Raw genomic sequence first — 26,119 nt, forward strand, 5'->3', positions numbered from 1 at the left:
CCCAATACTATGCCTGGAACCCACCTTCAAAGTCCCAGATCCTTACTCCTACACTCCCCACTTTGAGCATCATGTTGAAACTGAGAAACCACCCAAGAACGCGGAGCAAGAGGAGATGTTTAGGAAGGTAAAGAGTCTGGAGCAATCATTGAGAAATATGCAAGGGTTAGGAAGACAGGTGAGTGTGGCTTATAAGGATTTATGTTTGTTCCCTGATGTCTAATTGCTTGTCGGGTTCAAGAGGCCCAAGTTTCACTTGTATGACGGACATAGGGATCTTGTAGCTCATCTGAGAGGTTATTGCAGTAAAATGAGAGGCGTGGGGGGAAAAGACGAATTACTGATGGCGTACTTCAGCCAGAGTCTGAGTGGGGCAGCTTTAGAATGGTACACCCGCCAGGACGCCAGCAGGTGTACACATGGGACGATATGGCTCAGGCCTTCGCCCGACACTTTCAGAACAATATAGACATCATCCCAGATCGCCTATCTTTGACCAAGGTGGAAAAGAGGACCAGTGAAAGCTTTAGAGAATATGGGTTCTGATGGAGGGAGCAAGCTGCACGGGTCAATCCTCCGATGGAAGAAGACGAGATGGTTGAATACTTTCTTTAAGCCCTGGAGCCTGCTTACTTTGGCCATTTGATCTCAGTCATTGGTAAGTCTTTCAATGAAGTGGTAAAGATGGGAGAAATGGTGGAAGAGGGGCTCAAGTCGAGCAAGATCATGAGCTACTCCGCTATAAAAGCAACCACACAGGCAATCCAGAGTGGTGTCGGAAGTTTGCTAGGCAACAAGAAGAAGGACGATGTCGCTATGGTTGTTTCTGGACCATGGCATGGCCAGATGGGTTCACCTCATCAGTACACCCATTCTCGATCCCAACCTCAAGCCTACACCCAAGCTCCATATAGTCCACCCCAACATTACTTTCCCTCACACGACCCACAATACTCAGCCAGACCACCCCAATACCATGTTCACCATGCACAGTCATATGCTCAACCCCCTCCTTACCCGCAATGGCGTGCTCCAGCCCCACAAAATACTTATCCAAATCCACAACCCTACCAATACCCTACTGGTTCAAATTTTCGACCAAGGTTGGAGTATAGAAGAGAAAGGCAGCAGCGGAAACAATCTTTCACCCCGCCTGGAGAGTCCTATGCCAGTTTGTTTCAAAGGTTGAGGCAGTTGGACGTCTTGAGGCCGATTGAGTCAAAGATACCAAATCCCCCTCCAAAGAACCTTGATTATTCCCTCAGATGCGCCTATTGTTCTGATGCTCCAGGGCATGACAAAGAGAAGTTCTGGCATTTGAAAAGGGCAATCCTGGAGCTCATTGATACAAACCAAAATGTAGCCCAAAGCCTAGACATGCCGAACATCAACCAAAACCCTTTGCCAGCCGATGCAAAGACGCATATGATTGAAATAGTTCATAAGGATGGGGAGCCCAGGAAGTCTTCCAAGTCTGTCATGATGATTCGGGCCAGTGAAAGTAATTTGGTTAAAGCTCTAGACTCTACCAAAGCAACGCCCTTAACAGTTGAAGGGGTGACAGAGAAGCTGAGCTCGCTCGATTCGAAGACACCAGTGTTGGTCGTGAAAGAGCCTTCGAAAGATATTGGGGCAAGTTAGGAAAATCCAAAAGTGGTAGTGTCAGGGGCTCCAAGTAAGCCCGTCATAGTTGTGAAAGGGGCTCCTATTGCCCCTATTGTCATCAAACCAGTGACCCAGCTGCCAGTGGTGGATACCAAGGTTGTTCCGTGGAATTACAAACAAGTGATAGTGACATACAAAGGAAAAGAGGTCGAGGAAGAAGTCAATGAAACTGGAGGATTGACTCGTTCTGGAAGATGTTTTACCACAGAAGAATTAAGGAAAGCCAAGCCGTTTAAGGATAGTCAAATGCCAGTAAAGAAATCGGTCACCAAAGAAGAGGCTGAAGAGTTCCTGAAAAAGATGAAAGTGCAAGACTATTCCATTGTGGAGCAGCTAAGGAAAACACCGGCTCAGATCTCTCTTTTGTCTTTGCTGATACATCAGATGAACATCGCAGGGCCCTGATAAAGATTTTGAATGAGGCACATGTTCCTGATAAGATCACAGTGAATCACTTGGAAAAGATAGCTAACAAGATCTTCAAAGTAAAAAGGATCACTTTCTCAGATGAAGAACTTCCTATGGAGGGTACGGAACACAACCGAGCTCTTTATCTCACGGTGAAGTGCGAAGATTCTGTTGTTTCAAGGATTCTAGTTGACAACGTCTCTAGTGCAAATATTTGCCCTCTGTCTACTCTACAAAAGTTAAAGATCGGCTTCGAAAGAATCCACATGAACCGTGTATGTGTTTGAGGCTTTGATGGGGGTGGTAAAGATTCTGTTGGAGATATAATGCTCGAATTGTCGATAGGGCTAGTTGAGTTCACCATGGAATTCCAAGGGTTAGATGTGGCTGTCTCCTACAATCTGTCGTTGGGCAGGCCCTGGATACATGCTGCTAAGGCAGTCCCATCATCTCTACATCAAATGGTAAAGTTCGAATGGGACAGGCAGGAAATATTTGTGCACAGTGATGAGGATTTATCAGCTTGTAATGACACAATTGTTCCGTTTATTGAGGCTGAAGATGATAAGGGACCTTGGGTCTATCAAACATTCGAAACAGTGTCTTTTGAGAAGATTCCTAAAGGAAAATGCATTCCGGGTCCTAAGTTATCCTCCGCGTCTTTCATGGTAGAAAATGAAATATTAAAGAATGGTTTTGTACCGGGTAAGGGTCTGGGCTCATCTCTGCAGGGTATTGTGCATCCAGTGAGCCCCAGTGGAAATCCTGGTACATTTGGTTTGGGATTCATGCCCACAGAGAAGGACATGAAAAGGGTTAACAATATGAAATACAAGGCATGGTCACTCCCTAAGCCCGTCCCACACATCTCTAAGTCTTTTGTTAAGCCAGGGCCCAAAAAACCTACAATATCATGAGTGCCAAAACCTATGGTCGATGTTGATGAAGAGTTGATCAAGAGGTTCTAGAGTCTGTTCGATGATGTTAATATGGTAGAAGTTGGTGAAGGTTCTAGTAAAGAAGATGTGCAGCTCGTTGGGCCCAATGTGAAGCTTAGCAATTGGGAAGCTACTCCTCTCCCCACCAGGAAGGAGTTTTGGTAGTTCGCTTTGTTTTCCTTTCTGTTATCTGGGTTATTCCAGGGTTGTAATCCAGATTTTTATTTTTGCTTGTTTTGATGTCCAAACCCTTCTATCCTTTTATTTTCAATGAAATGCAATTTCCCGTTTTTAGTTACTCCTAATAGCGTTTCACTTTGTTTTTCTTTTGTACAATTCTTTTTATGCTGGTTGCAATGACATGACATGCATGAGGAATTTTCAGCCAAGTCTTAATAGCCAATCTAATTCTGAAATAATAATCCAAGAAGTAGAGTATGATGATGAAACAGAATACGATAAAGAAGCAGCATTTGAGGAAATCAGTAAAGAGCTAAAACACTTTGAAGAAAAACCAAAGCCTAATTTGAATGAAACTGAAGCAATCAATTTAGGAGACCGGGATAATGTTAGGGAAACCAAGATAAGTGTGCATCTGGAACCGCAAGTTACGAAAGAAATAACCAAAATATTGTTTGAGTACAAAGATGTCTTTGCATGGTCGTATGACGATATGCCGGGCTTGAGCACTGACTTGGTAGTTCATAAATTGCCAACTGATCCAGCATTCCCTCATGTCAAGCAAAAGTTAAGAAAGTTCAAATTTGACATGAGTGTGAAGATCAAAGAAGAAATCACGAAGAAGATCGATGCAAAGGTCATTCGAGTCACTCGATATCCTACTTGGTTAGTTAATGTCGTGCCAGTACCAAAGAAGGATGGTAAAACCAGGGTATGCATTGATTACCATGATCTTAACAAAGCGAGCCCAAAGGATGATTTTCCATTGCCGAACATTCACATTCTGATCGATAATTGTGCCAAGCATGAGATTGGGTCTTTTGCGGATTGCTACGCGGGATATCACTAGATCTTGATGGATGAGGAAGATGCAGAAAAGACAACGTTCATCACGCCATGGGGAACATATTGCTACCGGGTAATGCCATTTGGTTTGAATAATGCTGGGGCAACTTACATGAGGGCGATGACTACCATATTTCATGACATGATACACAAGGAGATTGAGTTTTATGTAGATGATGTAATCATAAAGTCAAAGAAGCAGTCTGACCATGTAAAGGACTTGAGGAAGTTTTTCCAAAGGCTCCGCAGGTACAACCTTAAGCTCAACCCTACAAAATGTACATTTGGTGTCCCCTCCGGGAAACTGCTAGGATTCGTGGTTAGTAGACGCGGTATTGAGTTGGATATGTCAAAGATCAAAGCCATCCAAGAGTTACCGCCGCCAAAGAACAAAACAGAGGTGATGAGTTTGCTCGGAAGGTTAAATTACATTAGCAGGTTTATTGCTCAGCTCACGACAACCTGTGAACCATCTTTAAGCTGCTGAAGAAGAATGTTGCAGTCAAGTGGACTGACGAGAGTCAAGAAGCATTTGATAAGATTAAGAGGTACCTGTCGAACCCACCTGTGTTGGTCCCACCTGAGCCTGGGAGACCTTTAATTCTCTATTTGACAGTCCTGGATAATTCTTTTGGCTGTGAATTGGGTCAACACGACATCACGGGAAAGAAAGAGCAAGCAATCTATTATCTCAGTAAGAAGTTCAGTCCCTATGAGGTTAGGTACACTCTTCTTGAGAGGACATGTTGCGCCCTGACTTGGGTGGCACAAAAGTTAAAGCATAATCTGTCGCCCTACACTACCTACCTCATTTCTCGCATCTTTCAAAAACCTATGCCCACAGGGTGACTTGCAAAGTGGCAGATTTTACTCACAGAGTTTGACATCATCTGTGTGACTCGGACCGCGATGAAAGCCCAAGCCTTGACCGACCACTTGGCCGAGAACCCGGTGGATGAAGAATATAAGCCACTTAAGACTTATTTTCCTCATGAAGAAGTGATGTATGTTGACGAGGTGGACCATGATGAAAAGCCAGGTTGGAAACTCTTCTTTGACGAAGCTGCTAACACGAAAGGTGTCAGCATAGGGGTTGTACTCATTTCGGAAATAGGGCAACACTACCCTGTAATAGCCCAGCTTTGATTTTATTGCACCAACAACATGGCTGAGTACGAAGCATGCATTATGGGTTTGAGGTTAGCTGTAGACATGGGAGTCCAGGAGATATTGGTTCTGGGAGATTCAGATTTGTTGGTTCACCAGATTTAAGGAGAATGAGAGACTCGAAATTTGAAGCTCATACCGTATCGACAGTGTCTGCACGATCTTTGTCAACGGTTTAGGTCGGTAGAATTCAGACATATTCCCAGGATTCATAATGAGATTTCCAACGCCTTGGCTACTCTGGCGTCAATGTTGCATCATCCAGTCAAGGCTTATGTCGACCCCGTGCATATCCAAGTTCGTGATCAACATGCTTATTGTAATGTAGTTGAAGAGGAAATTGATGGTGAACCTTGGTTTCACTATATCAAGGAATACATCAAGTCGGGGGTATATCCAGTACATGCCACAGGTGATCAAAAGAGAACCATTCGACGTCTGGATAGTGGATTTTTCTTAAGTGGGGGAATCTTGTACAAGAGGACTCCGGATCTAGGACTAGTGAGGTGCATAGATGCTAAACAAGCTCCGACTATCATGGCCAAAGTGCATTCTGGAGTTTGCGGGCCGCATATGAATGGGTATGTCTTGGCAAAGAAGATACTTCGAGCAGGTTATTATTGGCTCACCGTGGAACGAGATTGTATCAGTTTTGGTCGCAAATGTCATCAATGCCAAGTACACAGTGATTTGATTCATTCTCCCCCATTTGAGTTGCACGCAATGTCTGCACCTTGGCCCTTTGTTGCTTGGGGCATGGATGTCATTGGACCAATTGAACCAACAGCATCAAACGGGCATAGGTTTATTCTGGCCATTGATTACTTTACCAAGTGGGTCGAAGCTGTAACTTTTAAGTCCGTGACCAAGAAGGCAGTGGTGGATTTTGTTCATTCAAATATCATTTGCAGGTTCGGAATTCCCAAGGTAATCATCACAGACAACGCTGCCAACCTCAACAGTCTTTCGATGAAAGAGTTATGCCAACAGTTTAAGATTATGCATCGAAATTCCACTGCGTACCGCCCCAAGGCGAATGGAGTTGTTGAGGCTGCTAATAAGAACATAAAGAAGATACTACATAAGATGGTGCAAGGTTCCAGGCAATGGTATGAAAAGTTGCTTTTTGCCTTACTGGGTTATCACACTACTGTTCGCACTTCAGTAGGTGCAACTCCTTATTTGCTGGTATATGGAACTGAGGCAGTTATACTTGCGGAAGTTGAGATTCCATCACTTCGGATCGTTGCAGAAACTGAAATTGGTGATGACGAGTGGGTCAAAACCCGACTAGAGCAGTTGATTTTGATTGATGAGAAAAGATTGGCAGCAGTATGTCATGGTCAATTGTATCAGAAGAGAATGGAAAGAGCATACAACAAGAAGGTGCGTCCACGGAAATTCGAAGTGGGCCAGCTGGTTGAAACGCATCCTTCCCCATCAGGCTGAAGCTAAAGGCAAGTTCGCCCCAAATTGGCAGGGGCCTTTCATTGTGACAAGAGTGTTGCCCAATGGTGCTTTGTATTTAACAGACATAGAAGGCAAATGTGTAGATATGGCTATCAATTCTGATGCAGTTAAGAGGTACTATGTATGATTTCTTTGCTTACCTTCAATTGCATTTTGTATTTGGCATGTTCAAAGTTGAAATGACGAAGGCATTTTGTTCTACTACCCAAACACTTTTATCCTTTGTTAACCCTTTTGAGCCTTATTTATTTTCTTTCATACCCCTCTTTTGCAAATTAGTAGTAGAATTAGAAAATAAGAGGAAGAAAAAGAAGAAAAGAACTAGAAAATGAAAAAAAAGAGGAGAAAAGAAAGAAAAAAAAAGAGAGAAAAGAAAGAAAGAAAAAGGAAAAAGAAAAAAAAGAAGGAAAAAAAACAAAAGAAAACAAAAAAAGGAAAAGCAAAAAAAAACAAACAACTTTTATTTGAACTACGTTCGATTTGATTCCTTTTAAGGATACGTAGGCAGCCTTACGGTTCGGTCCCCTCAAAATAAAAATCCAAAATTCCCCAGACCCAAAGAAACTGGAGCAGAAGCTTTGGTTTTGCAAAAGATCTGATTCCAAAAGTTGTAATTTTGAAACTTTTTCATCTTAAATTATTTTGAGCCTTCATGCCACCCTTTCTTTCTAGCCTTGTCCAAAAGCCTACATTACGGTCCAAAGAAAGACCTTTCGATCAATCTTTGAGGATGCCAAGTCAAGCGAGATAGAGGTATGATTTACATGGGTAACACTTTGTTCATGGGCATAAGGAAAAAATGAATAAAATGAGAGAGTCTTATTGGTGAAAACCCTCTCGGGCACTGTAAGGCGATGGTGAGCTGAGAGAAAATTTAAAATGAGAGAGTCTTATTGGTGAAAACTCTCACGGGCACCGTAAGGCGATGGTGAGTTGAGAGGCAAACAAATGAGAGAGGCTTGTTGGTGAAAAAGCCTTCGGGGCACTACAAGTCGAATGAGGCTCGTGACTTTACAGAGAAATTGGATCATTGAAAGCCCGATTTTGAAGTAGGAAGACATGACGTGAACTGAAAATATGATTCGTTGGACGGATTAGGCTAATCAATCAGAAGTGCATGTCATGATCATTGGAGCCTGCCACCTCACTCAGATAAGTCTTTTTTCCCCCATTCTTCTTCACATAGTCATCTTTATTCAAAATTTTCCTATGTTCCTTTTGCCAAAAAATCACTTCACTGTGCCCTTTGAGTCTATCTTTACGAATCTCTTTCGAGTTAGCCTTGTTGAAAAAGCAGGAAGGGATCCCAAAGCCTATTACCAGCTTTCAAATTGCACAAAGTTCGACCAAGCGCATCACAAGTGACATGATTCAGAATGAGCAGTATGGTGATAACTGAAGTTCGTGTGATAAGGTGATTCGTGAATTTTGAGAAATACAAAGATTCAGAAACTTTCAAAATGAAAACACAATGCAACAGGTGAGTGTAAGAGATTCGGGTCATTCAGAGGTTTTGTGGTCCAGTTCCGATCAAAAGGTCAAACAATCCCTTGCTGGCCCGAAGCAGCTAATCAGAATGAAGCATGGCAATGGCAGAAGCAGACACTCAGCAATGGTGCCACAAACTAACCACCATGTTTTCAAACTAACAAGATTTTTTTTTTGTCTGAAACAGGGGCAAGAAAATTTGTTCGATCTACAGGGACCCTCCATGAGGAAAGCATGGTTCAGGGGCAAGGAATTGTGTTCTTTCTGCAAAGATCATCCAGGAAGAGAGCATGGCTCAAGAAAGTTCTCTCGGCTTTTCAGGACCCTCCTGGATAATGGGATTTAGGTTTTAAGTTTTCAGGACCCTACTGGATAATGGGATTTAGGTTTAAGTTCTCAGGACCCTCCTGGATAAAGGAATTTAATTTCAAATTTTCAAGGATTTAGTTTTAAGTTTTCAGGACCCTCCTGGATAATGGGATTAACTAACACTCACAAATGTTCCCGGTACAAACTGGGGCAGAAGATTTTCCTTGTTTTGTCTGTTTTGTTGTAATTGCAGGCACCCACCTGGAGAACGAGGGAATTCATTTCAGAATTCATTTCAAATTTCAAGCCAGTATCAGGTGCCCACCTGGAGAACAAGGGAATTATTTTCAGAGTTATTGCGATTTTCATGTCAGCAACAGGCGCCAAACTGGAGAACGAGGGAATTCATTTCAAGTTTTAAGTCATTAGAAGGCACCCACATAGAGAATGAGGGAAGTCATTTCAATCTTCAAGCAAGTCGCAGGCGCCCACCTGGAGAATGAGGGAGTTCATTTCAAGTTTTAAGCAGGTCGTAGACGCTCACCTGGAGAATGAGGGAATTCATTTCAATTTAAGTCAGTGACAGGCGCCCACCTGGAGAACGAGGGAATTCATTTCGAAGTTAAGTTCAAATCAACATCAGGAGCCCGTCTGAAGAATAGGTTCAATTCAAGTTAGAAGTAGCAGAAGCTCGCCTCAAGAATGTGAGCCAACAATTCGAGATGCACAACAAGACTGTAGAAGATACAAGGCAGAAGAATAGATAGGATTTTGTAGTTTTCTTGTAATGTTTTTTTTAATTTTATTTTCATTTGGTTTTATTTTGATGTAGTGACAGGAACCGCGGACCGGAACCTCGACGGCACTTCACTCGACAATCCACCTCGGTATCCTCCTCCACTCTTTTTACTTCTGAACTACACGTGGCCTGATTCCTTTATAGCCAAGGATATGTAGGCAACCTCAGAAGCAAGGTTCGGCCAGACTTTTTCAAAATGCTTCCCATGGAGTATCCAAACGGGCAAAAAATCGCTCATATTCGCTCACTTTATCTTTGCCCAAAAACTCTTCGTGTTTCCGAGCAAAGAGGGGCAGCTGTGAGCACGTGATTTTTTCCCGACGAAAAATACTCCTAAAGGTTCAAAATAGGTTTTTCTAATTATTTTAATATATATAGAATTTTTTTTAGGAATTTCTGGTTAATTATTGCTTGCATTTAGTTGCATATTTAACATTTTAAAATCATGGAAAAAATACCAAAAGTGTCTAAAATATTTCATGCATAGCATTTTAGGTTTTAATTGCATAAGTTTATTGCATTATTAAACAAAAATCAATAAATATTGGTCATTTTTACACTTTTGGCTTTTAGTTGCAAATTAGTAATTTCCTTTCATTAGTCTTAAGTTAATTAATTATTTTTATGTTAGAAATAGACAATTAATGTAATTTTACAAATTAGATTTTAGTTTAGGATTTTTAAATTGAATTTATTAAGCTAAAAATCGAGAAAAAGAGAAAGAAAAAGCTTGTTTAATTCGGATTGGGCCATAACCATTTTCAGTGGCCCAATTGCCCCAAAATTACCCCCCAAATCTGCCCAAGTAGCGCAACCCAGCTGTCCCTTTACCCAGTCCCCATGACCCGTCCGACCCACCCCATTTCCTTGATTAAATCTCGGCCCTTCGTCCCAATTCATCCAATGGCCAGCAATTAATCCCTACACTCATATACAAACCTAATAAACTCAAAACCCGAAACCTAATTCTAAGACCCCAGCCGCACACCCCTCCCCCAAAACCTACTGCCGCTACACCACCACTCCCAACTCGCACAAACTCGCCTGAAACTCAGGCGAGTTCACCCCTAACCTGCCTCACATGGTCCCTCCTCTATCCCTTTGCCACGTAGCCTAACGAACTTCTAACAGATTCCTTCTTCCTCACATGTTTTTTTCATTTTCTTTTCGAATTTTTATCCCTTTAGATCGAAATTAGGAAAAATGGGGTGCGTAGGATCGAGTTAAATTCGATCTACTCCCTCCATTTGTCCGATTTTTATCAGAAAAGGGTATAAATTAGATTCAGGATTTGGAGGAAAATTCAGCGATTTCTTGGTAAAGAAGTATAGAAGATTTGAGATGGGGTATATATTTGGGGTTTTCTTTTAGATTCGGGGTTTTTCCGGACAGAAGAAAGAGGGAGGAAAATTAGGGGTTTGTGAGTTTCTTCTTCTTGGCTCTTCTTCTCTGCTCTAAAATTTCCAGAAGTGACAAAACAAATTTGGAGCTTCTTCTCATCTTCAAGTTTCATTTTAGATTTTAGGTCGTTTCAAAAGATATTGAAAAAAACGTTATTGTTTTCTAGTGAGCGAAGAGTCGAATTTCAGTTTCATCTTCTGATTTAAGTTAGCAAATGGAGTCGAGCCGAGGTTGTTGAAATCGTTGCTTCCTGAGGTTCAAGTGATCGAGTTGCTGACTTGAGGCTCGTCCGTGGTTCGGGATTCCTATATTTTGTTGCTGTTTGGTTGATCTTCGCTGCTGGATTTCACGTGTATTTAGCGTTTGAGCAAAGTTAATCAAAGGTGTTTGCTGATTCAGGTCTATCTCTAATCTTTCTTAATCTATTTTGGGGTTGTTTGAAATATGATAAGAGCTATGGTGGTCGTTTGGGATTCATTAGTGTCTATAACATCTTAAGGTTACAGAATGAGTTTGTATGCGCTTAATAGATAGTTTTGAATGGACTTGTGTTTGAGTGTGTGTTTCAAATGTAGTTTTGCTCTTGACGGAAATGTTTGAGTTTTGTTCTTATTGTTTTGTGCTGCCTGAGTAAAAAATCGATACTTAAGCCATAGCTATCATTGTTCAAGTTGCTACAATCCAGATTCGTATGTCTCTGTTCCATCCCATTTGCTTCAATTTTTATGTGGGTTTAAGTGTGATCGTTTGCTTCAAATGAGGTTCTGATATCCCCGCTAAGTTCAGAAATGGCTGAATCTTCGCTTTTGATTTCTTGAGTTTGTACTGCTGATCTTCTAGAGTTTAGGTGCAAAAATCAGTGCATATAGTTCCAACGCCTTCAATTAATTCCAAATCAGTTCATCTAGCTTCCATTTGTATAGGATAACGACACTCTTCCACGCGCTTTGGGACAGTTCTCTGGCACATTAGATTTTTGATGCATCTTCACATCTTTGTCTTTTTCTTGTAGGATACACTGGTGCTCAACTGAGTGATTAGTGATTTCTTTTTTTTCCTGCCTGTTGGCCTGGTTGTAAAATTAGTTCTTTTAGGTGTTAACTGGAGCTTTATGCTTGTCTCAAAATTCAGATTACGGTTCTAGTAGAATGCAGTGACTTTCATTTTCTCTCTCAACTAATCTAATCTCGTGTACCTAATCCCTTTCCTATGGAATTTTTCTCTTCTTGGTTGATTAATTCTTGCTCATCTAGAACTTTACTATTAGTTAGTAGTTATGAGCCTATCATGTTGCCTCACGCCGAATTTGGTCTCTTGTTGGAAATTTCCCCTTTCTATCTTAACCAGTTTAATATGTTGTGATGGGAGTGTTAGCTTACCAATGTTGGCATTGGTGTGGGACTTTTGGTTTATCAGTTTGAGTTAGACAGGTCATAAGAAAAGGAGATTTAAATTCGACGTTTGTGGTTAAGTCTCGCAAGCTTAAGCAATTGCAGGATTGTCGATTGGATGTCGTTTGGGGCCTCTTTGGTTTCAGTTTGTGTTATCTGTTAGAGGTTGTTTGAAGTTTATTTGGTCTAGGAACTAGGAGATGTGGTTTCGGGGATGAGATTAAGAGGATGTTTAAAGCTCTTATCATATTTCAATCCACCCTTTCTTTTGTCTTATCAGTTCCTGCTTGGATGTCTATTGTTCCACATTATTTTGTGGCCTGGTTGTGTGGTATTGGGCTGTGGGGTGTGGGGAGAGGCCGAGCCCATTAGCAATTAAGTATTTTTCACATGCTTTAGGATTGGGCTTGGTCTAAAGATAAACTAAAAAGACTAAAAGAGCATGCCATGAGTTATTTTACTTAGCTTCCTTTCATTTATTTCATTTCTTTGTTCGCTAGGAGCATGCTAGGCCGTCAACACTCGGGTAGGCAATCTTAGGATTTTTGTTTGATTCAAGGTGAGAGGTCGCCCCTTTTAGTTCATATTAAGGGGAATGCCCCGTAGACTCTGTAAATATTTTATTCAGGGGAACGCCTCGTATTACATGTAAATAGAATTGAAGGCGGACGACATTCCGGAAATGTAGTATAGAACTTAGTATTTTTGTTTTACTTTTATTTTTCTTTATGTAGGTAGGGGCGACCTCAAACCTTTCCATATTTATTTATGCTTGTGTGTGTTTTACCTTAATTAGAATATTCTTAAAAGCCAACTAAATCGGGTACGCAACCGTGACTTTCACGGGACTCGAGAAATGCCTAACACCTTCTCCCCGAGTCAAATGAACCCCCTTAACTTGAAACTCTGGTGCGGACTTAGTCTTGGAGTCCAAAGTTTTTTAAAAGAAAAAATTATTTCTAAAAACGGTGACCTGGCACACCGAAATTAAATGCCAGGTGGCGACTCTAAAAAATCTTTTGAAACACAATATTCTTTGTCACTTTTAATTAAAAACTCTTTTTGAGTTTTACAAATCTTTTTATATATTTTTAAGAGGGTAAGTGAGGTTGTAAAAAAAGGGGGTGTGACACCTTAAAGTTCACAACATCGACAAAGGCCGCACTAAATATAGGTTGTATTCGGCCTCATTCGAATTAAAACCTAACTGGCCCTCGACCATAACTAAATATAGGTTATATTCGACCTCATTCAAATTAACACCAATCTGTCCCTCGGCCATAACTAAATATAGGTTATATTCGGCCTCGTTCGAATTAACACATAACTGGCCCTCGGCCATAACTAAATATAGGTTGTATTTGGACTCATTCGAATTAATACCTAACTGGTCCTTGGCCATAACTAAATATAGGTTGTATTCGGCCTTGTTCGAATTAACACATAACTAGCCCTCGGCCATAATTAAATATAGGTTGTATTCGGCCTCGTTCGAATTAACACCTAACTGGCCCTCGGCCATAACTAAATATAGGTTGTATTCAGCCTCATTCGAATTAACGTCTAACTGGCCCTAGGCTATAGCTAAATATAGGTTGTATTCGGCCTCGTTCGAATTAACACCTAACTAGCCCTCGGCCATAACTATTCAAAGGTTATATTCGGCCTCGTTCAAATTAATACCGAATTGGCCCTCGGCCAACATCAAACTTAGGTTTTGGTTCGACCTCATTCGAACTAACACCTCATGATCCTCGGGCGAAATTAAACTTAGGATATGTTCACCTTATTCGAACTATGTGATTGCGGCTAAGAAAATCAAGGCAACCTAACGACAAAATCAAAAATGCATACAAGCACGAACCACAGAAAGAGAATCTGGTATAAATAACAAAGTTGGCATTTCATACTTGGGAAATTTTTTACAAAGGCTGGTAAAGATGCCTACACAATAAACAACGCACAAATCTACAGCAAAACAAAAGGAAGGAAAAAGAAAAGCTACTGGTCGCAGCCAAACCCAACAGTGCCATCGGCTTGACCACCTGGGTCATCTCCATCTGCCTCTTCACCATCACCACCACCCTCAGGGTACGCGTCCTCGTACCAGGCATCCTCTTCAATTTGGTCCACGCCCATGTTTCCTTCATTGTCATCGGCCTCCGGTGTAGCAGGATCATAACCACAAGTGACTCGAGCTTCATGTGCCTTAACACGAGCATCTTCGAATACGGCTTCTAAAATTGTTCCCACCTTCATCAGATCTCTAAATATATCCAGCTGGACCTCGGCGTGAATCCACTCGTACAAATCTCGAGGGACATCAGCAAAATCAAAAGTGCAGGAATAGGATGGTTGAGCCAGCAATTGGGTCATCTCGACCTCAAGAGCGGAAACTCGGTCACAAAGGCCAGAAACCTCTTTCTCAAATTCTCCAATCCGCTCATCAAGCCGCTCTTCCTTAAGCCTGGCCGTCTCCAAAGCACTCCCTCGCTCGAAACAGAGAATGCGGATCAAGACCTCCAAAGCCTCCACCTTCCTCATAGCCACTGACCGAGCGAGCTCCGCCTTCTCGAGATCCTCTACCTTCTTGGCAACCTCAACACTTAGCGCATCCGCTTTGAATTGGCATACCTCAAGCTCAACGCGTAGTGAGACCACCTGGGCTTGGAGATCCCCGCACCGGGCTTCAACCCGTTTGCTAACTTCGAGCTCTTCTTCTTTATATGTCAATGTCCCCTCAAGGACACTACATTTCTTGATGACCCTCACCAGCTCGTCATCTTTTTACTTCAGCTCGTCTTGAAGCGTCTGTAAATTGCCCTAATTGCCAAAACATCTACGGATCTCCCGATACTTGCTACGGTACTCGAAGTATTTGCGATGAACCCTCGTAAAGACAGCCTTGCGCCTCTCCTCCCTTCGGGCGCTTTCAGTTTCCAAGATCACAGTCTGCAATCACAGTAAGAAGGGTCAAATAAAAGAACGTCTTTGCTGACAAAGGCGAATCAATAGGGTGAAGACCAAAAACCAGAATAAAGCAGACAAGGAAAAGAAACTGTAAAAATTTTACCCTTAGAGCAAGGCCGGCTATCCTCCTCGATAAGGTGGTGCCATCTAGCTCCGCAAGGGTTACACCCTCCATATCGGAACAAAGGGGACTGAGGGCAGGGACCACGTTCTCTGTGTTATTCAAAAGATCACGATCCATGGGGATCGTGATAGTCTGCGTGGACCCTTCCGGCCTCACTTCGAGCTGAGTAAATCCCTCTTCTATCATCCTCAGCTTTGCAGCATCAAGATTTGAGCCCGCCTCATAGCCATCCTCGGCCACGCCTTTATCTCTACCATCAGCCAGTTGTGAGGCCGACGGCTCATCCTGCCGTAGAGTACCAAAAACCCTAGCAGATGGCCCTTCGGTTTCCATAGTTGCTGAATGAAGAGATACGCCCTTTGCGGCCTCAGCTGATATCGGGATCTCAGGTGCCAACTCGGCGTCGTCTTTGAGTATTATGGTCGGCATCTCGTGAAGGGCAAAATCATCCCCCGCAGAATCTACAGCTCGAACAACCCCGTCACCAACACACACTGACCTTCCCTTATGGGGCACCAAAGTCCCATCATTTGACAATGATTCCTCTTCCTCGTCTACAAGATGGAATAAAAGGGGAAGCTGGAAGCTCCGTAGTCGATATATTTGCAGGCGAAGAAGAAGCCAATGCTGAATCAGCATTAGATGGCGTCAAAGACCAAACAGATTTAGCTGCGGTCGAGGAGGGAACAGAAACGGAAGAACAAGCAGGCCTAGCCGCAGCTGTAGGAGGGATAGGCTCCGAAGAGGAGGCATTTTTCCTCTTACAGAATGCAGGAGGGGGAGGCTTCGGCCTCCTTGTAGATTCTCGGCCTGGAAAGGAAAATAGGAAAAAGGTTATCACTACGACCATAAGTAGACTAAACAAAGGTGACTAAGAATCCAAAACAAAGAAACTCACCGGAAAGGCATGAGCAGGCCCGAACTTCATTAAAAAGCCCGGCCACTCACGAATTCCGGCAATATGAGGAAGAAGACGGCCGACCCTATCGAAAATATCCCCGAGCAAAGGAGGGGGCGCGGTCCTTGCTACATAAAAGAGGAGCAAAAGATCAGAACACGCGGTGGAACTGTACCATATCCCGCCCTGCTGGGACCAACTCGATGCGAGCAGGAATGTCAAATTTTGCCCTAAATTCTAGTAAATCAACCTCCTTCATCATCGACTCGGAGACCTCGAGCTCAGCCTCAGGCGCTTTTGAGAAATCATACCTGAATTTCCCTCTATGAGGAACTATCTCCTCCACCGTAGGGAACTCCTCATCCTCAACGACAACAGAGACACCCCTCGCGCGAGGAGAAAAAACCATCGCCAAGGAGACCAAGTAGTTTTCCTCATTAGGACTAGAAGACACGTTAGCCATAGTTCCACGAAGGAGAGATATTCGATGTGAAGAAAGATTAAAATCAACTCGAGTGAAGAAAGGTAAAAGAAACTGAAATCACCGGAACCAGTAAAGGAGACAACAATGGGGGAAGAAGGAGATGCAGGGATTCGATACAAATAATGCGTAAAGCTTGAATTAATACCCCCACACCCCTATTTATAAGAATTCAAGCACCAAAACCGAGGAATTGCGCCATTATTACTCAACAGTGGTATGGAACGGTAGGCTCAACCAACAGACGCACGAGAAACGATACAAGACCTCGGGAAAATATGACCGAATCGGTCGGAAATCTAGGAATTTATGGTTAAATCTGGGCAGTTGTTCCGTCGGAATTCTGTCGGAATTTTGTATAAAACTGGGCAGAATTCTGCCCAATTTCGAGCTACACCACCTGTCAAACTATTACAAACAAAAAAAATACCAACCAACAATATATTAACACAATCTAAACCAACGATACATTAATACAATAATACCAACCAACAATATATTAACACAATCTAAACCAACAATGCCAACCATTAACACAACCTAAACCAACAATACCAACCATTAAACCTAACAATTTTGGGCATAAAAACATCCAAATAGTAGCCCGCATTCAAGTTTAAAAATAATAGATAAAGTTGTCTCTCACAATCAAGTTTACCAATCAACCAAAACATCACAACTAAACTACTACACATCAGATTCAGTTTGTTCATCCTCATCATCAGATAAATCATGCCCATGTTTTCTCATAAATTTCTGCATCTTAACAAATGTTCCGTATCGGGAGTCTAATTGTTGCTTCAAATCATATATTTGCTTGTGCTAATTTTGATTTGGTGCCCTTTTTTGTTGGTGTCATCTTTCAAAAGCAAAAACAACTCTGCTTCAATCCCAAACAGATTGGGGTTGGCTATATGAAATCCTCTATTTTTCCATTTAAGCTCAATTCATACTATCATAACACAGTCAGTATATGTATTACGAAGATTCATCATGAATTGACATGTTTTAAGATTATCTAAATTTGGTCTACTTGATTGTATATGAGGTTTAGTCCCATCATATCCATAAAACTTAACTTCTACAGAAGAGGAAAGTACTGTAGAGCAGAGTTCCTTGAGAGTGAGAATCAACCAAAACTCCTAAATAAAACAAGTCTTAACCCATANGTTTATCCCAAACATCTTTTCTTAACCAGTCCGGCATTTTACCGGAATTCCGAGCAGCAAACATAGTGTCTTTAATCCTTATAGCAGCTTTCTTCTCGAAAATACTATTTATTTAATTTTGATGTTGAGGATGCCATGTACACTTTGTCTGCAATATAAAAAAGTAACATTAGATGAAGACGATAATTATTAAATAAATATAATAAATTGTTACCCTATATTGATTCCACATTTGCTCTCCGATTATGTACGGTATCTTTCACCAAGAAGTCCACGGCTCATGATAAAATGGCTTCAAAGAATCTATAACCAAATGTGTAGACTGAAAGGATGGCAAAAACCTGCATTAAAGTTAACATATATATAATTAATAAACATCTTAAATTTCAAAAGTTTTAATTGCAAATAAATATTTCTTAATGTTAACATATCTAAAAGTACATTCAAAACATAAAAATCGGTATAAGAACCTTCTTACCCATCCTTGTGGGGGACGATTATCAATCGATTATAACTATCAAATTGTACATCCCCTCCAAGATTCTGCCTGCGTCTACTAGATGGCAGAAGCAGCACTAGATGTAGCTGGGCGAGAGCCTCCAATATCCAACCTAGATATGCTGGGAATGGATGATGATGATGGACTGGAAGATGATGGAGCAACAAAAGACAAACCATCATGCAAACTACCATGAAAGCTCAGGGGTGCAGCACCTGGTGAGCCAGTATGCTGACTACCATGAAAGCTCGGGGGTGCAGCAGCTGGTGAGCCAGTATGCTGACTACCATAAAGGCTCGGGGGTGCAGCAGCTGGTGAGCCAGTATGCTGACTACCATAAAAGCCCGGGGGTGCAGCAGCTGGTGAGCCACCATGCTGACTACCATGAAAGCCAGGTGAAGATGATGGTATAGAAGGTGTGGGTACAAAGTTAAAAACGGTGTTACTTTGACTGCCTTTGGCAGGCATAGAATAATACTGAACTGAATCATTAGATGGAGGGGGGATAGTGAACATGGTAGATGGCAATAAAGTCGACTTAGGAGGATGAGGAAGAGGATGACTCATATTTGTCATACTTGAGGAAGTTGGAACAGATTGTTTTTTCTTCTTAGATTTCATCTTTTCCTTCCCCTTAGATGCCATATCCTTAATATAATCATAATAAAATACAAAACAAAAAATACAACAAGTGACAGTAAATATAAAATAATTAAACGACTAAAAAAATAAATAAACAACCTAACAAGTCATAAAAATATAAAATAATTTTGCAACATAATAGATAATTAAAGGAATAACATAAAATGTTTAACGTGTCATAAAAACCATACAACAATTCTGAAAAATATTAAATGATTAAAGGAAGAACAATCTAAAAAAGAATAACAAGTCAATCCGCATCGCTATCTTCATAGTAATCATTTAAGTCTTCATCATCGCCTGTTTCACTTTCATCTAGTGATTCTTCCTCATCACTTCTTTCATGTTCCACACCTCTATCTTCGTCCTCATTTGTAGCAAGGACAGAAGGATCAAATTCTTCATATATCCTTCATTATGCTGCAATTCATCTGCTAATTCATCATCCACTATTGATTCAACATTTGAAATGTCATTCTGGTACGCCACATCTAATGCATCTTCTATTACCACTCTACCCATGGGCTTTGTTTTCAAAACTACCCGCCATGCAGACTTATTCTTGCTCAAAGGATAAGGAGCATAATAACTTGTTTCACCTTTTGTGCAATGATAAAGGGATCATAAAGTCTATATTTCCCTGTGTGTTTAATTTCAACTATTTTGTATTGAGCGTGCACCTTTGTACCTTTATTCGGTGTTGGATCATACCATTTACATCGAAAGAGTACCAACTTTTTCTTCGGCCAACTTACAGCATATTCCAATTCCAAAATCTCTTCAAGCACACCATAATAATCAACATCTCCATCACCTTTCACCCACACCCCACTATTGTTGGTTTTCTATCTATTAGACCATTCTTCTGTGTGAAACTTGTACCCATTGACCAAGTATTTAGACATCATTCTTACTCTAGGGTCAGGTCCCCAAGCTATATCACGTAAAAATGGGTCATTAATGCAATTAGCTGGATCATGAACCGATATATATAATTAAATATAACTTAGAATTTTAAAAATATATATATATAATTAATTTACATATAATAAAAATCATGTTAAATAATAAGTAATACTTACAAATTCTTTAAACCACTCTGAAAACTTGGGATAAACAACATCTTGCCCATATGTACCCACAAAGTAATGCCATTATAACATTTATTAGTTAAATCATTGGTATATTTAATATAAAAGTCCGTAATATATACGAATATGTACTTACCTATAATAAGGTTGGACCTCAGGGCAATTCAACAATACATGTGTTGTAGCTGACTTTAGCTCCATCTTAGACAACCTTCGCTTTGGACTATTTTTTGGACCTCCTTTACCTGGTTGATTAAAAATGGAAAAGGGTGGTGCCAAAGGATCGATTTCGCCTCCATCGTCATGCCGATTCGGTCTATTTCTCAAACATGGAACATCATGTTCAAAACAGTATGAACAGAAATAAGATGTTTCTTTAGCCACATATGCCTCGCATATCGAACCTTCAATTCTTGATCTATTTTTTATGGTCCGTTTACATTTGCCAATAGTCCTGCATAGTGTTATTTTTAGACAAAATAATCTTTAAAGAAAATACAAAAGGTAAATGATTAAATTTCATTACCTCTCGAAGGGATACATCCATCTACATTGAACTGGCCCTCCAAGCCATGCCTCTTGTGCAAGGTGAATTGGAAGATGTTCCATTACATCAAAAAAAAATAAGAGGGAAAATTTTTTGCCAGCTTGTTTAAAGTTAAGATAATGTTACTCTCCATATAAATTAAGTTCTCCACCCTCAATATGCTAGAACACAAATCCTTGAAAAAATAACTTATCTCGGTAATCGGTTTCCATATTCGATCAGGCAATGCATTGAACGCAATAGGCAACAACGCTTCCATGAAATATGACAATCGTGTCTTTTCATTGACGCCAACTTCTCTTCTTTCATGTCAACACACCTGGATAAATTTGATGCGTACCCATCAGGCATCCTCAATGTCACGACCCCAACCCCGGTCGTGATGGTGCCCAACATATTGCTAGGCAAGCCCGACCAATTATCAATCATAACCCCTCTCGTATAGAGTTCATTACCAATTAACAGGGTTAATTACCATTTCAACATCAACAGAAGTCTGAAACGGAAGATAAAATATGAGGAAAACCATAAAAATATCTCTACAATAGCCCCACCAATCCAGTGTCACAAGTCAAGAGCCTCTATTACAAGTTTTAAACAGCCTAACACAAAGATAGTCTAGAATATGCTGAAAGGTAAAAGATAGAAGGAGAAATCGGGTCTGCGGACGCCATGCAGCTACTCGATAACTCCGGTGGATGATGATCAGCAAGAAAGCTCTCACTATGCCTCGGGAACACCTGGATCTGCACGCAAGGTGCAGGGAGTAATGTGAGTACTCCGACCCAGTGAGTAATAATCATAAATAATGGCTGACAGTATGAAAACACGTAAAGGCTCTAAGCAGTTCTATATTAAAGCAGTGAAATAACTTAAAGCAGCAAATAGTGAAGAAATCAAGTGAAATCTCTTTAAATCAGGTAAAAACAGGTAGCTTATCAGGTATTTAACAAGTATAAATCCGTTCGTCGACACAGTAACCATATATCTCTCACAATAACCGAAATCAAAATAACTGTTGCGGCGTGCAGCCCGATCCGTACATCGCTGTGGCGCACAGCCCGATCCATATAAATAGTCGACTGCTTTCACTGGGGGTATGCAGACTCCGGGAGGGGCTCCTATAGCCCAAGCGCTATATTGCTGCGGCGCGCAGCCCGATCCACATATATATTTGTTGCGGCGTGCAGCCCGATCCATATAAGTATTTGCTGCGGCGTGTAGCCCGATCCATATATATATATATATATAACATCCTCACCATTTGGGTTCTAAACCCCTCTCAGTCATTAAAATCACAGCCTCTCGGGAACAATAATATAAAGTAGGGATCTCAGCCCACATATTTCTTTCATTTAGGATTAACATTTCAAAAACCGGTTCATATTGGTTTAAACAGTTAGAAACATGACTGAGGATATTGTTTTTAACAAGTACAGTGAGGAAAATAAGTCATAATGCCCCTAAGGGTTCTACAAGTCGGCACAAGGCCCCAAACATGGCAACTAGCCCAAATCATAATGATAATTATTAAATCTCAGTCAAAAATGCGGTGAAATCATCAATCGGGACGGACCAAGTCACAATCCCCAGTAGTAATGGACCCCACGCTCATCATACAGCGTGTGTCTCACCTCAACATAGCACTACGTTGTGCAAATCCGGGGCTTCAAACCCTCAGGACATCATTTACAATCATTACTCACCTCAAACCGGCCAAAGCTCTAGCTCGCTACGCCCTAGCCTCTCAAATCGGCCTCCTCGCGCGTCGAATCTAACCAAAACCAGAGCGAATAGGTCACAATAGGCTAAGGAAACAAAACCCAAGCGAAAACAATCGAAAAATATCAAAAATCTCGAAATTAGCAAAACCCGAGCCCTGGGCCCACTTCTCGAAACTCAAAAGTTTTCACATCAACGGGTTCCTTATCTCGCCACGAGTCCATACATATCAAAAACTCTCAAATCCAACCTCAAATGGCCCTTCAAATCCCCACTTAAAATTTCAAAATCCCAAGCCCTAGTTCTCTCCTTTTTAGCTAAATTTCCATGAATTTCTAGGTTAATTTCACAATAAAATGACGTTTTTGGTTCATAAGACTTACCTCCAATCAATCCTCTTTGAATCCCTCTTAAATATCTCCCAAAGAGTTCTCAAAATGTTCAACAATGGAGGAAAAATAACTTAAGCTCGCGGAATAAAATATTTAAAACCCTTCTGCCCAGCTCCAGAAATCTTTCATCGCGTTCGCGACCTCAGTCTCGCGAATGCGAAGCAAACTTTTTAATTCCTCAAAAATAACCCTACGCGAACGCGACAGGGTCCTGCATACGCGATGCTCTAAATCCCCAGACCTACGCGAACACGTGCACACAAGCGCGAACGCGAAGAACAATCTTTCACTGGACCCCCAGCCCTTATACGCGAACGCGAGCCTCTGACGCGAACGCGAAGGCTTAAATTCCGGCCTTCTAAATTCCTTCTTCGCTAATGCGAGGTCCTTTACGCGAACGCGAAGAGATAAATCTCTGCAACACCTGAAATGAAAATCTGCAACTCCTCAAAGCCAAAAATGGTCCGATTGACCATCCGAAACTCACCCGAGGCCCCCGGGACCTCAACTAAAAGTACTGACACATCCTACAACCTCATTCAAACTTGTTCCAACCATCAAAACACCTCAAACAACACCAAATCCATCAATTCACATCGAATTCAAGCCTAAGTTTTTTAAAAAAACTTCCGAAACACGCTTTTGATCAAAAACCCAACCAAATCACCTCTGAATGACCTGAAATTTTGCACACACATCCCAAATCACACGACGAAGCTACAGCAACTCTCGGAATTCCATTCCGACCCTCGGATCAAAATCTCACCTATCAACCGGAAATCGCCAAAATACTGACTTCGCTAATTCAAGCCTAATTCTACACCGGACCTCCAAAACCACTTCCGATCACACTCCTAAGTCACAAATCACCTCCCGAAGCTAACCAAACCATCGGAATTCACATCCTATCCCTCTAACTCATAAGTCAACGTCCGGTTGACTTTTCCAACTTAAGCCTTCTTAAAAGAGACTAAGTGTCTCATTTCCTTACCAAATCCCTTCCAACCACAAACCAATCAACTCAGCCACATAAAACACGGATAACGAAGCATAAAGAAGCAGAGATGGGGGAAATGGAGCGGTAACTCATGAGACGACTGTCCGGGTCGTCAGATCCTCCCCAACTTAAACAAACGCTCGTCCTCGAGCGAGTCAAGAAACATACCTGAAGCCTCAAATAGGTAAGGGTATCTGCCCCGCATCTCCCACTCGGTATCCCAGGTAGCCTCCTCCACGGGCCGACCTCTCCACTGCACCTTCACTGAAGCTATATCCTTCGACCTCAACTTTCGAACCTAACGACCCAAAATAGCCACCGGCTCCACATCAAAGGTCGAATCATCATCCAACTGGACCGTGCTGAAATCCAAAACATGAGACGGGTCGCCAACATACTTCCGGAGCATAGAAACATGAAATACCGGATGCACGCTCGACAAGCCAGGTGGCAAAGCAAGCATATAAGCCACCTCCCCAATCCTCCTAAGTACCTCAAAAGGCCCAATGAACCGCGGACTCAACTTCCCCTTCTTTCCAAATCTCATAACACCCTTTGTGGGTGAAACCTTCAACAGGACCTTCTCACCAACCATGTAGGATACATCTCGAACCTTCCTGTCCGCATAGCTCTTCGGCCTCGACTGTGTTGTACAGAGTCTCTCCTGAATTACCTTTACTTTGCCTAAAGCATCCTGGACTAAATCTGTCCCCAATAGCCTATCCTCACCGGGCTCGAACCAACCAACTGGAGATCTAAACCTCCTCCCATACAAAGCCTCATACGGGGCCATCTGAATACTCGACTGGTAGCTGTTGTTGTAGGCAAACTCTGCAAGCGACAAAAACTCATCCCATGAACCTCCAAAATCAATGACACAAGCACGCAACATGTCCTCCAATATCTGAATAGTACGGTCGGACTGTCCGTCCGTCTGAGGATGAAATGTTGTGCTCAACTCCACCTGAGTACCCAACTCTCTCTGCACAGCTCTCCAAAACTACGAAGTAAACTGAGTGCCTCTGTCTGAGATGATGGAAACCGGAACACCATGCAACCGAACAATCTCCCGGATATAAATCTCTGCCAGCCGCTCTAAAGAATAAGTAGTACACACAGGAATGAAGTGCGCGGACTTGGTCAGCCGATCCACAATCACCCAAATAGCATCAAATTTCTTCAAAGTCCGAGGAAGTCCAACAACAAAGTTCATAGTGATCCTCTCCTACTTCCACTCGGGAATATCCATCTGCTGAAGCAAGCCACCCGGTCTCTGATGCTCGTATTTCACCTGCTGACAATTGAGACACCGAGCTACGAACCCCACAATATCCTTCTTCATTCTTCTCCACCAATAGTGTTGTCTAAGATCCCGATACATCTTCGCGGCACCCGGATGAATGGAATACCGCGAGCTATGGGCCTCCTCCAATATCAACTCCCGAAGCCCATCCGCATTGGGCACGCAAATCCGAACCTGCATCCTCAACACGCCATCATCACCAATGGTCACATCTCTGGCATCATCATGCTGAACTCTGTCCTTAAGGACAAGCAAATGCAGATCATCATACTAGCGCTCTCTAATGCGATCATACAAGGAAGACCGAGAAACCACACAAGCCAACACCCGACTGGGCTCCGAAATATCTAGCCTCACCAACCGATTGGCCAAGGCCTGAACATCAACTGCAAGGGGTCTCTCCCCAACTGGAATATACGCCAAACTCCCCATACTCACTGCCTTTCTGCTCAAAGCATCGGCCACTATATTGGCCTTCCCCGGATGATACAGAATAGTAATATCATAATCCTTAAGCAACTCTAGCCATCTCCGCTGCCTCAAATTAAGATCCTTTTGCTTGAACAAATGCTGAAGACTGCGATAATCAGTGAATACCTCACAAGATACGCCATACAAGTAATGCCTCCAAATCTTCAATGCATGAACTATGGCAGCCAACTCCAAATCATGAACATGGTAGTTCTTCTCATGGGGCTTCAACTGACGAAAAGCATAAGCAATAACTCTACCCTCCTGCATCAATACACAACCAATCCCAACTCTCAAAGCATCACAATATACGGTATATGAACCTGAAGCTGATGGCAAAACCAATACTGGAGTTGTGGTCAAAGCTGTCTTGAGCTTTTGAAAGCTCTCCTCACATTCGTCCGACCATACAAATAAAGCGCCCTTCTGAGTCAACTTGGTCAAGGGCGATGCAATGAAGGAAAATCCCTGAACAAACCGGCGATAATATCCTGCCAACCCAAGAAAACTACGAATCTCTGTGGCTGAGGACGGTCTAGGCCAACTCTGAACCACCTCTATCTTCTTCGGATCAACCTGAATACCCTTGCTGGACACCACGTGTCCCAAGAAAGCCACTGAACTGAGCCAAAACTCACACTTGGAGAACTTTGCATAAAGTTTCTCCTCCCTCATTCTCTGCAATACAACTCGCAAATGCTCCGCGTGCTCCTCCTGACTACGCGAGTACACCAGAATATCATCAATGAAA

General features: G+C 42.0%; 2 protein-coding genes across 2 annotated transcripts; one reads left to right on the forward strand and one right to left on the reverse strand.

Moving 5' to 3' along the window:
• The first annotated feature begins 684 nt into the window (after positions 1–684).
• Positions 685–2,360, forward strand: LOC109217948. Its single transcript, XM_019382246.1, has 3 exons — positions 685–1,636; positions 1,733–1,973; positions 2,063–2,360. The coding sequence occupies exons 1-3, from the start codon at positions 685–687 to the stop codon at positions 2,358–2,360; spliced, it is 1,491 nt and encodes a 496-aa protein (XP_019237791.1).
• A 15,900-nt stretch (positions 2,361–18,260) lies between these two features.
• LOC109217949 (mucin-1-like) lies at positions 18,261–18,848 on the reverse strand. The gene has a single exon (XM_019382247.1). It carries the CDS (start codon positions 18,846–18,848, stop codon positions 18,261–18,263), a length of 588 nt encoding a protein of 195 aa, XP_019237792.1.
• Positions 18,849–26,119: the final 7,271 nt, after the last annotated feature.

The sequence above is a fragment of the Nicotiana attenuata genome, unplaced genomic scaffold (genome assembly GCF_001879085.1).
Source record: "Nicotiana attenuata strain UT unplaced genomic scaffold, NIATTr2, whole genome shotgun sequence".
Classification (NCBI taxonomy): domain Eukaryota; kingdom Viridiplantae; phylum Streptophyta; class Magnoliopsida; order Solanales; family Solanaceae; genus Nicotiana; species Nicotiana attenuata.